General features: G+C 36.2%; 1 protein-coding gene across 4 annotated transcripts in view; it reads right to left on the bottom strand.

Moving 5' to 3' along the window:
• The window catches only part of rps6ka5 (ribosomal protein S6 kinase, polypeptide 5), an 89,832-nt gene that overhangs the window by 23,825 nt on the left and 49,454 nt on the right, over window positions 1-16,553 (bottom strand). For 3 of the 4 annotated variants that reach the window (XM_039741345.1, XM_039741347.1, XM_039741346.1), the window contains exons 3-8: window positions 12,298-12,516; window positions 10,085-10,200; window positions 9,656-9,763; window positions 9,041-9,124; window positions 6,536-6,639; window positions 6,022-6,172 (exon numbers count right to left, since the gene is read on the bottom strand). In XM_039741345.1, coding sequence (XP_039597279.1) covers window positions 6,022-6,172; window positions 6,536-6,639; window positions 9,041-9,124; window positions 9,656-9,763; window positions 10,085-10,200; window positions 12,298-12,516 — 782 coding nt within the window. Of the gene's footprint in view, window positions 1-6,021; window positions 6,173-6,535; window positions 6,640-9,040; window positions 9,125-9,655; window positions 9,764-10,084; window positions 10,201-12,297; window positions 12,517-16,553 lie in introns of those variants that run through there. The other variant, XM_039741348.1, reaches the window with a different exon arrangement.

The raw sequence follows: 16,553 nt of genomic DNA on the forward strand, positions 1-16,553 counted from the left end.
CTTTTGAGACAGAAACTCAAAAAGTATAGATTTGATTTTATTTGCTTCTAAAAAAAAGTTAAGAAAAGAAATGAAAATTTCTGGGAGGCAGTGTTTCCAGAGGGTATTCCTGGAGATTCCAAATTTCTCCCATTTCACAATTTCTGAGGATACTGTTCTCCTGGGGACAATCAATGCTTTAGAAATGTATGCATCACCAAAATCTGGCTGAAGAGGTTCACAGATGGTTCCTTGGACTTCATGGCTTGGTTTTTCTCCAGACATGTAGTCTGAATTGTGGGGCCTTATATACACAGATGTGTGTTTTTCTAAACTATGTCCAGTCAATTCAGTTTTACACAGATGGACTCCAATAAAGTTCTCAAAGACATCTAAAGGATAATTAAAGCAAACAGGATGCACCTGACCACAATTTGGAGTGCACAACAAAGGGTCTAAATACAGAGAAATTCAAGCTTTTGATTTTTAAGATATTTGCAAACCATTCTAAAAAGTTTTTTTGCTTTGTCATCACAGGATTCTGAATGTAGACTGATGGGCAAAATGGCAAATTTATACATTTAAAATTAAATCCATAACACAAACTGTTCAGAAAGTGAAGAGGTCTAAATATATTCTGAATCCACTTCATATTGCACAATAGGTTCAAGTGCACATCTCAATAATACATTTCATTCAACTTCTGTTATTCTTACAATTGTTCATATTGTTCTTTTTTCTACTAGCAACATATGAAAGATGCACATGGTTTTGTCTCTGTCCATAAAAAAGAAGCACTAATTATAAAAATTGGAAAGTACTGATTGGTACTCATACTGATGAATTTTAACTCAGATATTTGTGTTTAAATTTAATCCATACAGTAATATAACAATTCAACAGCCATGAAGGGTTATCAATGGTGTGGTCATTCCTTGAAAATCTGATTAGTGTTGTTAAAGGATAGCAGAAACCCTTTGGCATTTTCTGACAGCTACACATTTACAAAAAACAACTTTATATGCAAATAGCTGAAGCTATACAATGCAAAGTCAACATGTCACAACAAATGCCTAACTACTATGGTTTGATCAGTTTGAGATGTGTCAAACGCAAAGACAAGCAGTGTTTTGAATGCAAAGATTTTTTCTGGTAAGTGAATCTATGTTTTATCAGTGGCACTAAATAATGTTCTTAAAGCTTCCCAAAGTTTATAGGCACTCGTGTGTGAATAACAGTACTGCCAAGATCGTTAGAGGCTGTCTATCTAAAATACAAGTCCTTCTATAGCATGAATGCACAGAAAAGTTCTTTTAAGGGACATTAATGCATACAGCCAGTTGTACTTTTCAGTTAGCCATTATATTGAGGGCAAACTCCTCGGCTAATGTTACATTCGAAGTAGCCCATCTCACCAATGGAAGAATCTGCAGTTTTCTTTTTGGTTGTTAAATGTGCAACATATGTTCGCATATAAATGAATTGAAGTATGTTCTTATGTATAATTTTCACTTTCTGCCAAATGCCCTTCGTGTGTTTTAAGCGTATGAAGTGCGACATTCACAAACTAGAATTTTTTACAATCAAACTGGGCAGTACAAAGGAAACTTACTTTTAATTTGAATAATTCCATTAACACTCAAATATGCAGTGTACAAATTCATAACATAAGATCATAGAACATAAGAAATTTGACAAAATGAGCGGAGACCATTCAGTCCATCAGACCCATTTCTTTAGCTAATAGCTAAGCTGCCCTAATAACTCTTACAGATTTTTCATAAAGGCTGTCAAGTTTTCTGCTTAAACTAGTTTGTTCTAGAGTCCCTCAACTCTTTGCATAAAGAAGTTCCACTGATGTCCTCAAGTACATGATTCACCCTTAAGCTGAAGGAATACTGCTGGATCTACTTTATCTACTTTCGTTACGGGGATTTTAAAAACCTGGATTAGTTTTCCATGCAGTCTCCTCTTTTTGAGACTAAATAAGTTTAATTCTCCGAGTCTATCACAGAAGCACATTTCCTTAAATCCTGGGATGCACTTGGTTGCTCTCCTCTACACAACTTCAAATGCTGCTATGTCTTTCTTATACATTGGTGACCAGAACTGCACACAACACTACAGATGAGGTCTTACTAGTGCATTATATAGTTTGACTATAACACACCTTGATTTAAATTCAAAAGTTTTCTATGATATAACCTAACATTTTTATTTGTCTTTTAATTGTTTCTGTGCATTACTCAGTCAATGAAAATGTTGTGGCAACACAAACCCTGAAATGCTTTTCAGAGGTTGCTTCTTGTATGACAGTGTCTACCATCTTGTATTCATAATTGATGTTCCTTATGTCCATTTGTAGTTCTTTGCCTTTTTCTACTTTAAACTGCATATTCTTGGTGTTCACCCAGTTCTGAAGGTAGTCCAGGTCATTTCGAATTATTTCTGCTCAGTATCTTCTATCTATCTAATTTTAGTGTGTGCTATGAATTTGACAAGTTTACTAACTATACCAGAATCAATGTCATTAATATAAATCAGAAACAGTCCAAGGACAGACCCCTAAGAGACTCAATGATGACATTAGTGCATGTGAAGCATTCTCCAATTATCTGCACTCTTTCTCCAGTTTGGTAGGTTACCTCTGATGCCTATTGCTTCTAATTTCAGAATTAATCTTTAGTGTGGGACGACTGAGTCAAAGGCTTTTAGAAAGTCCAAGTAAATTATGTTGTATGCTTTGTTTTTGTCAAGTATTCTGGTTGCTTCTTCAAAAATATATAAAAGATTGGTTTCGCAGGACCAAAGTCAAAGTAACTGTAAGGTAATTAGATTTACTATAGACTGCCATGAAGGCTCTCTCACTTTCTTAATAGTGGAGACATTTTATATTTATGTTACTATAGATTAAGTATTATTTCTTGTTTAAGTCTTGAAAAGACACCATTGGCACTGTTAAAATACAATTCTGAACTTTTCCAAGCTGTTCTATAATATATCATGCATCCCATCAGTTTTACACTTAAAATCACAGCTACTCAATCTGGAGATGCTACACTCTACTCTGTATCTTTTTGAGCTATGGCAGACGTTTTCCAGGACTGCTTCCCACGTCTGCTTATATATCATAAATGTGTACAAAATTGTGGACTGCCTAAACCCATCACGAGAAACACTGCCATTATAGTAAAATGAGGTTTATTCAAAGCAAACTTACCCAGTTTAATCTCGATTTCATAAGCATACTTCATGGAATAACCTGCAGGTGAGTATCCATTGGGTAAAGAAGACGGCTTCATGCAGCATAACTCAGGCCTACTTAAGTTATTCACTAAACAGAGGCCACCATAGTGCCCAAAGGGCTATCATATTTTTCACATTCAAACAACTGACATTTAATGAATTTTTTTTTTTCACAGTTATTTTTTATGAACAGTGTATGGATATCTCAAGAAAATAATGGATTTGTATAGTATTTGCCACACATGCTCAGATACATCACTGTTTTCCATTCAAAGTCTTGAACCTATCAGTGTCAACAGGTTTTGTGCTTAACCCAACAGAATGCATGTATTTTTCTTAAGAGAAATGATGCTTTTAGAATTTTGTAAACTGCTAAAGAGTAAAGGTTATTAATCAAATAAAATTCTACAGCAATCATTTATAACTATAAGTGTAGGTATGTATAGTGGAGAAAGGCTGTCAAACTGAATGTCACACTAAAATCTTGCAGTTCTTCTTTATATTCCCTGCTCTGTGTCCCAGTAAATACAAATTATCGTCAATACACTAATAATCCAATTGCACTTCATTCTCTCAGAATATGGAACCAATGTAGGAAGCACTTTAAGACAAAGAAGCTCTGATTTGTTGCACCTCTACATGACAACCACCTTTTCCACCCTTTCAAACATATATAGTACTTAATGTTAGGAAAATGTCCAGGATTAAAACACTTAGAGACTTGTACATAGTTAATGTCTTTGCAATCTACGAACAATTATGCTGCAAATTTAACTTTTCATCAACACAATTCTTCTACTACTTTCATGCTAAAAACTGTGCTAAACAGAACCTGCCCAATTTTCCTCACCTCCCACCTCTATTCTAGAAGAAATACTGAACAGTCTTGAAGACTCAGATAGCATCTCTACAATGTATAAGAATATTTTTCAAGTCCCTTCCTTTCAAAGATCCCAGGGTACATTTGAGAAAGGATCCGTCACTTAATATTTCAGAAAAGGAGTGGAAGTCTGCCATGCTCAGAATACACTCTAGCTCCATATGCACAAAGCATTCAATCATTCAACTTAAAATATTTTATTGAACGCATTTATCATTTTTAAAATTGTCCAAAATGTTTCAAGGGCAAGATTCATCCTGTGAACATTGCAGTCTAGCTCCAGCCTCACTGAGCTACAGTACATGTTCTGGGCATGCACAAAATTAACAACATTTTGGACAAAAACCTTTGAGTGCCTATCAGACAGCCTTGGTGTCACAATCACATTGAACCCATTAACAGCCGTGTTTGGTGTGCTAACAGACAGGCTTAAAGTGGAGAAAGAGAAATAAATTGTAGTTGCCTTTACCTCATAACTAGTACGTAGACTTATCTTGCTCAGCTGGAAGAATCCCTCCCCACTACTTCCATCAGTGGGTAACTGATGTTCTACAATATTTGAAATTGGAAAAAATCTAATTTTCACTTAGAGGATCTGTTTAAAACTAATCAATAACATTTTAGAATAAGCTTCCATTTCGAGGAAAAGGATACTCTTCCTTTCTTGCTGTTTTTAAAGAATAGCATTGGTTGTTGGCTCTCCTGTCTTTCTCTTTGGTGGGGGTTGAATTTTGCTTTGTTACGTTTGACTTGATTGATAGAATGTTATCGATTTCTAATTAAGAATCAATTTAAAAAAGTTGAATGTAAATACTAGAATGGAATTCATATGTTTGTTTTAAAAAAAATATATATATTTAGCTGTAAAAATTGACATCTGAATATAAAGGAATGATCATTTGTTTTTCCTTACTCTATTTTTAGCATTGTATAATTCCAGATGTTATAAACATTCCAGTATTTTACAAAAACTTTTTTGTACATCACTTTTAGGATTAGCCTATTTATATTTTTGACTTTTTAGCTTGTCATTAATAAAAAAAGACACCTGAACACAACTTTTCAACAACAACTATTTCTGTCTCTCTACTATGGCTCATGGATCTACTGTTGTAGCAATAACAGATTTTTTTTTAACAATTCTCCAATACCTTGAAAGCGACTTTTGTGCCTCATGTCTGATTTACTGCCGTTTGATGCAAGAACTTTTAAGCTCCCATTGCTGCAAGCAAAAGCTGGCTTCCTTTTCACATAAAAAGACAATAGATAATACATGCCATGCTTCTTATTTTCCTTTTGTTATCATAAAAAAAAAAAAAATCTCCTTTAAGGCCTTTCCAGTGTCGCCAATCCTCAGTATAGTTCTCTGCCAACCTGCAGTTCCACAAAAAGCCTCAGTCTAAGCTGACTACTAACTTGGCACACTATGCTTGAAACAATGATGTGTAACAAAAAAAAAAAAATTGGTCACCTATTTCTACTTCTTTTGTAAAGTAAGAGAAAAACATAAAAAAAAACTGACAAATATATAGATAGACGTCTAACATTGAATATGGGAGAAGAATGTACAATAAATCAGTACATAAATCTAAATAATGAAAGCAACAGTTGCACACACAAAGGAAACAAGTTTTAGTATATGTTCTTGTTGCTAGAGGAAAAACAGATCAAAACCTGTAATACTACATTTGGTCATAGCAGAAGTCGAGAATAAGTTTATTCCCAATTCTTTTCTGCATGTTCAGGTCAAACAGGGACACAAATAATGCACATACACACACACATACATACACACACATCATAAAGAGGTGTCTGCATTCTTGTCTTTCTCTGTCTTTATGTATAATCTGCATATAACACACAAGCATTACACTGCACTACTCGTATATTAAGGACTCTGGTTTCTTCAGAGTTACCTGGAAAAAGGGGTGCGTTTTAATCTCATCTGAGCCATTAGGTCCTGAACCCAGCCTTTTCTTGGGGTCTTTGATTAGCAACCTCTGAATCAGGTCTTTAGTTTGAGAGCTTAGTCCTTGAGGAAAAGGAGGCTCACTTCTAAGTATTCTCCTGCAAAAATAAGACAACAAGCAACTAGTTTACAATAGATCAAGTAACAACTATACATTCTACAGTGCGTAGTTGTGCCAACTTAAATTTCTTCTTAACTCAGTATTTTTCAGACTCATTAGCAAAACCCTAAAATATGTTAAGAGTTTTATTAAAGACATTTTAAAGAAAATAAAAATTTAAAGGCTGCTATTAGTAATCAGCAGTGTTACATTAACACAAAGACAATGTTACAGATTTTTGGACTTAGATAAACCTGACTAGAAGTTTGGACTGAAGTTGAATTATTCATGACAAAATTAATTTCATTCCTTATTTTTTGAATGTTTAGCTAAGCCTACACAAATAAAATTGAAGCCTCACTTAGATATATCAGCCTGTGAATTTTTCTCTCCATCTACAGTGAAAGGTGATGCTCCTGTCAGTAGCTCATACATGAGGACTCCAAGGCTCCACCAGTCCACAGCCTGTAACAAAAGGAATCCACTAGTTACATTCAGGTAATAAAGAATTTTAGCATACCAACCATTGAAAACCCTACAGTTTCATAAGAGTCACCAAAAAGGAGCACCTAAAAAGTACTAACAGTAATGCTTTATCTATTCACACTTAAACATGTAATTTTCACTTGAGCTTTAAATTTTTAGAATATTGTCAATCAGCTGGGCATTTACAGTCATGTATCAATTTACGGCCAACCAAGTTGAATCTATTTGTACTTAGGGCCAACGTTCCCTCTAATTTGGTTCTAACTGATGAGTGGTTTGAACCATTGATGAGCTGCTACTTTCCTTTAATGACCGATTTCTTTAGTTATACTAAAATACACAAGGTTTTCCCCATGAAGTATCAACTGATCTCCACAAACATGAAACGAATATTGTGAAGCACCAACACATGATTGACTAACAGATCTGTGGAGCACTTGGTCCCTGATGAAGTACTGTAGACCTACTGAAGTAGAGTGATCTCCACAAAGCACTGACCCATGAGGTTTCATGAGCACAGCTACACGGCCCTTTCAAACTACTATGTGGGAAGGGGAGTGACTGGCAAGACATTAACTGAGCAGCAGTTCAAAACAGATGTGTGGACCACTGAAAAAACGGACCCTGAGATACAAATACTGGTTTGTGCCACTTTGTACTGGCAGTTAAAGTACGTATACCATTGACCCACACCAGACACACAGAACATCAGTTATAATGACCTGGGTACATTGTGACAGACATATAGCTATAGTTTGACATGTGCCCAAATGACAGGTCTGAAATGGAGTTGTAAGTTTGTACAAGACTGTACTTTACTCAGATTACTGCTAGTGACTGGTGTTTGAGGCCAGGTTTATACTTAACGCGATGCGATGCGCGCACCTATGGATGCAACTGCTACGCAAGCGATGTACTATGTGCGCATACTTTATGTAAAGTTTGGAAGGTTCAACCAGGTGGCAGTGCGAGATATCATCATGGTGAGAAAATGTTTGGCTTTGCTGTGTTGTGAATTGCCTGAAATTGAAACATCCATTAAATTCCGAGGACATCTTGCCACAATGTATCTGAAAAGGAAGGATGTTTAATGATTACATGCATCAATCTAGGGATGTGACCATTCCAGCTAACATTGAGCAAGAGGCAGAAACAATTCCTGGATGGGGCATCAGCTCATCACAAGGTGAACACAAGCACTCACACTACCATCATTTTAGTGTCACCAGATCCCCAAACCTTAATGTCTTTGGAAGAAAACCGGAGCACACTGTGGAATCCCACCAGGAAAACATGCGAAGACCAGGCATGGAACACCAGGGACGTGACTACCTACTGCAAGGCAGAAGTGCTACTGCTCTGCCACTGTGCAGCCCCCACATGTGTAATTATTAACAGTATTCATTGAAGTTAAATGAAGTTAACAATTTATCTATAAAATGTAATTTACAGGCATTTCATCACAAAAGTGATTTCAAGAATAAAGCTAAGGATTCTAAATGTGCAGAGAGTTGGAATATCATGAATGTAATATGTTCTGTGTGGCAATTGCTGCTTGCTGCTGCTGCAATGCAGGAGGGAGCCCCAGAAGCACGAAGCAATTAACAGCTGGGTCAGTTTTAAGATGACGTTTACGACAGTCTACTTCAATGATAAAATAAACTGCGGGATTAAAGTGGACATTTCTAGATTTAAGCCAAAATTTCCACTTTAATCACAAAATAGACCTTTTCACTGTGCCCCTAACTTTTTTTTCTCTGTGGCTCAAATATGCTGCCATACATGCTGAGGCCACTGTGAAGGTTAAAAAATACATAAATAAATAAATAGATCAAAAAAGGCAGCACAGAAGGTGGTATGTGAGACTTTTAAAATGTATCATGTCATAATGTTGGGGAATATGTGACTCTTGAATATAAAAGCACCACAAATGCATTTGTATGTCAGCATGTTGCTTCACTACATTGATCAATTTATCAAACATCAAAGCACGTACATCGATCCGCAAAGTGATTTTCTGTCACATGTAGATAGTAAACGAAGACTCTGGCGTCACATTCCGACTTGCTCACACTACGCCCCCTGACTTTTTTGCTAGTACTGCAACTTGCACACTCTTCGAGTTAATTTCGGAGGACATGCTCAAAGGATGTGTCAAATGAAAGCAGCAAATGTGTGGCAACCATGCTGCATGTGTGTGTGTAAAACCAGACAGATCATTAATGTGTCAAAACAACATTCACTTCACTTACAAACCTTTCAAACCATGGCTCAAATCTGAAGACGCCACTCAATTTTTGGCAAACAAACAAACAGCAGCAAAACAAATATGAGCACTGGCTGATCTGAAAAATATCTGAAAAATGAGGGAGCACAATACCTTATCATGCCCAGAGTCACCTCCTTGGACTATCTCCGGTGCCATGTACTCTATTGTGCCACAAAAAGAGAATGCTCTCTCTTTCTGGAAAAATTAAACAATAGTTAAGTATTGCACATTTCCCATGATACATCTGAAGTGAACAAAGCACTACTTAAAAGTACTGACAGAAGATCAATCAGGCTGCCAAAAAGCTTTTTCAAAAGCCATTTCCCTTTGTTCACATCAATTAACCTGAAGTTTTGTTACCAAGTAAAAAATGAAATGCAATCTGTACAGCCTTCCCAAACACCATTATTCTATAGGAATTTCTTTGATGACATTACACTTTAATGAAAGCAAGGGAATAAATAGCAATGACTTAAATAGCACAGGTCTAATTGCAACAGCCTCTCAAATTTGCTCTTTAACATATGCTTAATAATCCTGCTAGGCTTTAAATTTCAAAATGCAATAAAATTAGTTTTATTATGGAAATAGAAAGAAAATGTCATTTATGAAGGGCTGCTGTGTGTTACTGCCAAAAGGATTTTTGCACAGCTGTATTTTCCTCATATTTACATTTCTCCATATTTAATAAGGCAAATCTAATTTTGAGAAGTTATTTACACCCACCTCATCAACCACAAACTCTTTGCTTAGCCCAAAATCAGTCAAAACTACATGACCACTGGAGTCTAGGAGAATATTTTCAAGCTTGATATCTCTATATATAATGCCAAGCTGCATAAAGAAGACCAGAAAACATTATTAAATTACATTTTATATAGTCTGAGAATAAGTAAGTTTGTAAAAATGACCACAGTTAGGGAATTAATCAGCTCATTCACAATTAATCCACCCGTCCAGACAAGTCTTGCTGACTTTGACTTCAATATATTATCCAGCTAAACAAAGCCAACTGACCAATTATATCAATATCTGCACCCCTTCATGAACTTTCACCACAGGATAGAATTGTAAGTGAGGGATACAGTGAGAGGAACTCAGTAGTACAAAAATGACAGAGAATGTGAGAACAGTACAGAAGCTGCCCCATCTTACCTTGTGTAAGTGTTCAAGTGCTAGGACTATCTCCCCACTGTAAAAGCAAACTTCACTTTCTTTGAAACGCTCCTTCTGGGAAAGGTGTGTGAAGAGCTCCCCACCATTCACATAATCTGTAGCAGAAGACAGAAATATACTTTTTTTTTTATAAATTGACAAGATGTCTTTATAGTGCATTCCTGTTTCTGAGATCAAACACCATCAATGAGAGACAGTGAATCCAGGCACCTGTTCTCAAAAATTAAAAAAAAAAACCACAACACTCAAAATGGGGTACACAACGTTGAAAAAGTAGTGAATTTAGAAATTACGGTCTGAAATAAGGGACTGCATTTCCTATCATTTCTTTATTTGAACAGAGGACCCCAAGCACACCAAAGCACAGTCATGAAATATAGCTCAAACCCAAAGGGTTCAACCAGTAAACAAAGGGTTTAAAAAGGTTTGGACATACTGTAGATTCAGTACTGTATATTTGGGTTTCAAGTTCACATAACTAGTCCATCTCTGTCAAGCTGTCCATTTTTTAAACTCTTTACTAACCAATGCATGATTGCAGTGAGGGCATATAACAATATTTAGACCTGGCAATGCAAGAGACCAGTTAATCTATAGTCAATGATGATTTCTAGGCTCTACTGATGAAATGGATTGCATAAAAATAAGATGAAGTCCATGTACTTGTTAACAAGCAGAGGTGTATATTATTAGAATAAACGTGGCAGATTTAAAACAGATTCTATAGTGGAAATTATGGGCATTAGGAGGCTGGAAGAAAAGTAGGCAGCCAAAAAAAATGTAATCACTTATCCAATACATATCCTGAACCTGATAAAGACGATTCACTATTATTGGATTTTACGACTTATGCCAGCGGCATTGGACTCCATGCAGGAAGCAATCCCGAAAGGCATTCAGTTCCACTGCACAGTACACTCACTAACACATAAAACACTTTAGAGATGTCAGTCTGGCTAACCTGCATGTTTTTAGAATGTAGGAGGAAAGCTATGTTGTCTGTGAAAATGCATACTTACAGTATATCTGTACCATTGAACTAGCGAATTCCAAGATAATTCAGGACATTTTAATTTAAACAAACTCTAAAGCAGTGTTTATAATAACATGCTTTTAAAATTTGGTTTGTCAGAAAATTATTCTTGTAGGTGTTTAACATTTTCTATTATACGTTTTATATTTGCGTAATATGTAACAGATGAGTCAAACTGAATCCATTTTCAAGTGTCACAACATCCTGGTGCTACCAATTTCCAAATATGACCCTCTTTTTTTGCTTTTGTCCAAAATGTAATGCTTCCTGTTGGAAATCAAACTTATCAGTTTTACATTAATCCATTGCTTCATAACTCCTGTAAAACAGTCACTGTTGTGCTATTTTCAAAATATCTTGTACAAGTAATTAGACTGTTATTGCTTAGTCTGTGTACAAATACACGATTAGAATATTGAGGTTGCCTGCAGTATAATTGGTAGACAGCATTACATTCACCAACACACCTTTCAAATATACAGTATAACCCACATATTATCTCTATGTTCAAATTTTAGAGTTTATACCAATGAATAATCCATCCATCCATCCATCCTCCAACCCACTGAATCCAAATACAGGGTCACGGGGGTCTGCTGGAGCCAATCCCAGCCAACACAGGGCACAAGGCAGGAACCAATTCCGGGCAGGGTGCCAACCCACCGCAGGACACACACAAACACATCCACACACCAAGCACACACCAGGGCCAATTTAGAATCACCAATCCACCTAACCTGCATGTCTTTGGACTGTGGGAGGAAACCGGAGCGTCCGGAGGAAACCCACACAGACGGGGAGAACATGCAAACTCCACGCAGGGAGGACCCGGGAAGTGAACCCACTACCACTGTGCCACCGTACACCCCCAATGAATAATAGTTTTGTCTATTTAAACTCCAAATATTAGTAAGTAATGCTCTTGCGTCACCCTGAGATATGGAAAAAAAAAACCTCAATATTAATGTCAATGTTTAGGTACATGTTATTCTCAAGATAATAAAAAGGTTACTAAATAAGCTAAAGGTTCAGCTATCTACCAATGACATTGTGCATTAATTAGCTGGAATATATGACAGTAAGTAAAAGAGCAAAATCACATTTGTATGATACTTCTGCTTGATTAATAACCAATAATTAATTCACCAAGCACTCTTACCTAGAATAAGATGCAGTTTGGTATCAGTTTGGAAAGCATAGTGCAGGGTGACCAAGAAGGGAGACTGGCGGATGTGTTCCAGCACCTGCCGCTCTGTCCTTGTGTGTTCCGCTGTTTTGGCTTTCTGAATGATTGTCGCTTTTTTTAGCACCTTCATGGCATAAAGCTTTCCTGTGTCATGTCCACTGATTTTCCTTACTAAAAACACTTTTCCATAGGCTAGTGAAAACAAAAAAAATATATACAGAGTTAGTCAACAGTTTAGGGCACATGGACCTTTTGACTCCTAATAACTCTTTTCGGTACTAATTTAACATATAAACGTGTGATTACACAGTATGCATAATCAGGGAGAAAAATTCCACAGAAAGCATGCCGTAATATACCTCGGTGATTTGAGATTTGTGTCTCTATGTCATGTCTATGATAAAAAAAAAATTCTTACAAAGCATTGTTGTAACAATTTGGAAGCCCGGTCGTACCTCAAGGACTGCACGCACATTAATTTGCCACTGGTAACTGTGTTAAGTGAAACTTTTTTTTTTTTTTAAATAAATGTAAAACAATACTGTACTTGTTCTTGCAGTTTAAATTGGACTCTACAGAGCATAGGTGAAAATGTGGACAAAAGGCTTTCTCAATATGTCTATTGAATACTGATCTACATCTTGAGATTGCACATATAATGTAAAATCAACATATAATTTGGTGTTTTTGAAAAATTTAAAAAGGTATACTTCATGAGATTTTACCGTTTTAAAAGAAGTCATGTTCTGTTCTTTGTCTCGCTGCCTGTCTCCCTGGGTGTTGTTTACAGTGGTTCGTTTTAATGCAACTGCTGTTTTTGCCAAAAGTGATTTTAACACTTAGGGCAAAGCCAGCTCAGACCAAAACCCCTATCCAGACAAAATTTCCCCCCAACATAATTTCTTTTACAGATATGTATATACGTTTTTTAATGAATGTGGTTTGATCATGTCTGCAGCTGAGATTCAGTTCCCAGACTTGTCAAATACAATATCACACATCAGACTTGATGCAGTGTTACTTCATCTATAGTGAAGTGTTTTGCCAGCTAAATATTAAGCCAACAGTGCATCAGCAGTGTTGTTTTTGTAGCCTTGTTAGCTGTATGCAGTGGTAGATTAAATTACTGAAGAATCATTCTTGACCTTGTGTGTCTATAATTATCTATTTCCTATTATTTTTTTTTACATTATAATCTTGTGTTGCACAAAATGGTATATTCAGTGCTGTGTTGAATTTTCTGTATGAATGAGCTCATTTACTTGCATGTGCCTCCCCACATATAGGTAACAACCTATGCTTTATTTTGGGCTTGTTGAGCCCTGGCATATGTTGACATTCTTCTCAGGATTTTGATGAATAAGGCAGCTCTCTGAAAGCAACCCCGGCGATAAAATTGCTTATTCCAGTGTCCCACACTTGTGCATATAAATACTACTTGTGCAGAGTCAATACTAGCTCTCAAAGTACGAATATTCCTGCATCAAAAACAAAGATGAGACAAGCCTCCAAACGAAAGACAGACAGCCCAGAACAGCAGAACAATTCATGACTTTGGCAATGCAGAAACAATGTCTTCAGGCAGTCTTCATTTGTATATATTTTCCATCTCAATTACTTTCATCAATTGCAATGTTCAAGAGATTTGTTGTGTTGTTTTTAGATCAGTGCTATTGTTACATTACACAAAAAAGACCACGGTCAACTGCTTTGATCAATTTCACCTCCCCCATGTAAAACATTTTATGAGTTCAGGTTATTGGACATCTGTCAATGTGACTTACTCCTGAAGAGTTCAAAGTGTTCCTGTGTCTAATAACAGATGAAGAGAATGTACTAGCAGTAAGCAACTGAGTGAGCAAGCCTCAATAGTTCAACAAGTCTACCCCAATTTTCATAGCACACGCTCCTGGAGTGCTTAGTGGATAGCCTTACATTATTTATTCTCTATTGCTGGCAAGTTAGCTTGTTTTTCTCCTACTCTCCATAAATTCTAAGTTTTCATTTCACAACTGAAAAATGTAGCAGCTGGGATCATATACAGCATGCACTGCATTACTCAAAAAATGGAAAGAAATGCACAAATTATTTAATACACAAGCTTCTTCTTTCAGCTGCTCCCGTTAGGAGTCTTCACAGCGGATCATCTTGTTCCATATCTGCCTGTCCTCTCCATCTTGCTCTGTTACACCCACCACCTTCATGTCCCCTCTCACCACATCCATAAACCTCCTCTTAGAACTTCCTCTTTTTCTCTTGCTTAGCAGATCCATCCCTAGTGTCCTTCTCCCAATACACCCAGCATCTCTCCTCTGCACATGTCCACACCAACGCAATTTCGCCTGTCTGGCTTTATCTCCAAACCCATGCATAAACTAAAAAAGTATAAATTACTCAAGAACGGGAAGCAAGAAGAAGGACTGTGGAGAAAGATTAGTAACTTCCCATAAGCTGTAACTTATATGTAGGATTAAATACATTTCCTCAAATTGTCTTTGTGCAAGTTAACTTTTAAATTGGAGAAAAAAGAAAAATACACTTTACAAGTCACTGGTTTACACGTTTTTGAGATAATACATAAAATGTATGTGCTTGCACTACACAGTTTGATTATTTGTTTGATACACCATGTATCAGCTAGCTGGAAACCTCTACTAATATTCCATGCCTTACCGCCTTTAGAGTTAAATAAGTGAACAGGCCCACAAATCAGCAATGAGAACAACAGAAAGTTTGAAGAAATAAATGTGTTGTTCCACAATGATTTGATTAACAAAGTGTACTGCAAGAAGGCACAATTTGTTCCACAAAAAATACGTTACGGGCCCCTGGGCATGCAACCAAGCACAGATGGTAGATCCACCCCCTGCAACCACCAAACAAACAACAATCACCACTCAAATACACATCAGAATAGTTAAAAAAAGAAACAAAAACAACATCTTGACTTGTCTAAAGATAAAAAAAAGAGCAGTCACAGTCACTGTGAAGTATTATAATGTCATATTAACATGGGATAGCACTAGCAGCAGTGCTCAGTAATGCTATAATGATTATAAAAAATAACTTTAAAGCTGATTTAAAATTACTACAAAACCCAGAACTACCCTATATTATGAGCTTGACAAGAAACATTAAAAATGTATTAATTACTTTTACTTGCTCAAAAAAGACCCCAGTTGTTCTTTTAATAGCATATACTCAACAAAAGTGACCACTTTTATTTTCTTGCCCCTAATTGGGGAATTGTTTTACACCTGGTATGCACTCATTGTTTGGGGAGTTATTTTTAAAATGTCTTAGCTGTTAATAGGTAAATATACCTTTTTTTTCTTTCTTTCTGTTCATCTCTTTAATGTTTTTCAACGAATGCTGATCTGGGACATGTGGTAAGTGGTTTAAAAAGGAAAAGTGTTGGTCACGCTACCCCCTATAAAGTACTGCTCTTACTCTAGCAGTATTCTGATTGTGTGGCTGTAATGGGCTTAGTTGTTCTCCCGGGGTGGCAATACAAAACACATGGCCTGGCCTGGCATTCATAATGGATGTCATTGGTCACACAGGCCGAATGGAAAACAAAACCTTGAAAACTTTCTGAATATGAATTTTTCAAGTCAAGAAAGTTATTAAACCTTGATCAGCATTTTGAGATTACATACACACATTAGAGATGCTCCAGCTGCCATTCTAAATTGGCACATTTTCACTAAAAAAAGACTCGGTGATCAGTAAATAGGCAAATCACAAAAAACAATCATTTCAGCCCCGGCTTTTCTGGTCTTTACAGTAATTTAGTTGTAGTGCTCCTTTCACGTGAGGTATTACAATAATTGAGCCAGCGAACACGGACACCATTTGAGTTTGGAGAGAAAGTTTGTTTTAAGTGCAGCAGCTTACATTTTCAATTGGAAAAACAAAAGATAAAGATGAATTTGTAACTGCTGCTTAGTTAATAATAGTCCTGTTAGCTTAACAGAAAATGCAGTCTTTTACTGTACTTATAAACTGAGTCTTCTTGATAAACCAACATTTGATATATTTGCGTTTTTATAAAAATGTGTACTGTGTTTATTTGTTGCTGTGTGCCATACAGTATACAGTAAGTTTTGTAAGAAACAAATACTGCATTTTTAAAATAGTAATCCATATTTATAATTAAACCTCAAGAATTATGAATCTTTAGCTGATACACTAAAGAAAAAAACACCTGTATAAATATAGTAAATGCA

Source organism: Polypterus senegalus, chromosome 18 (genome assembly GCF_016835505.1).
Source record: "Polypterus senegalus isolate Bchr_013 chromosome 18, ASM1683550v1, whole genome shotgun sequence".
Taxonomy (NCBI): domain Eukaryota; kingdom Metazoa; phylum Chordata; class Cladistia; order Polypteriformes; family Polypteridae; genus Polypterus; species Polypterus senegalus.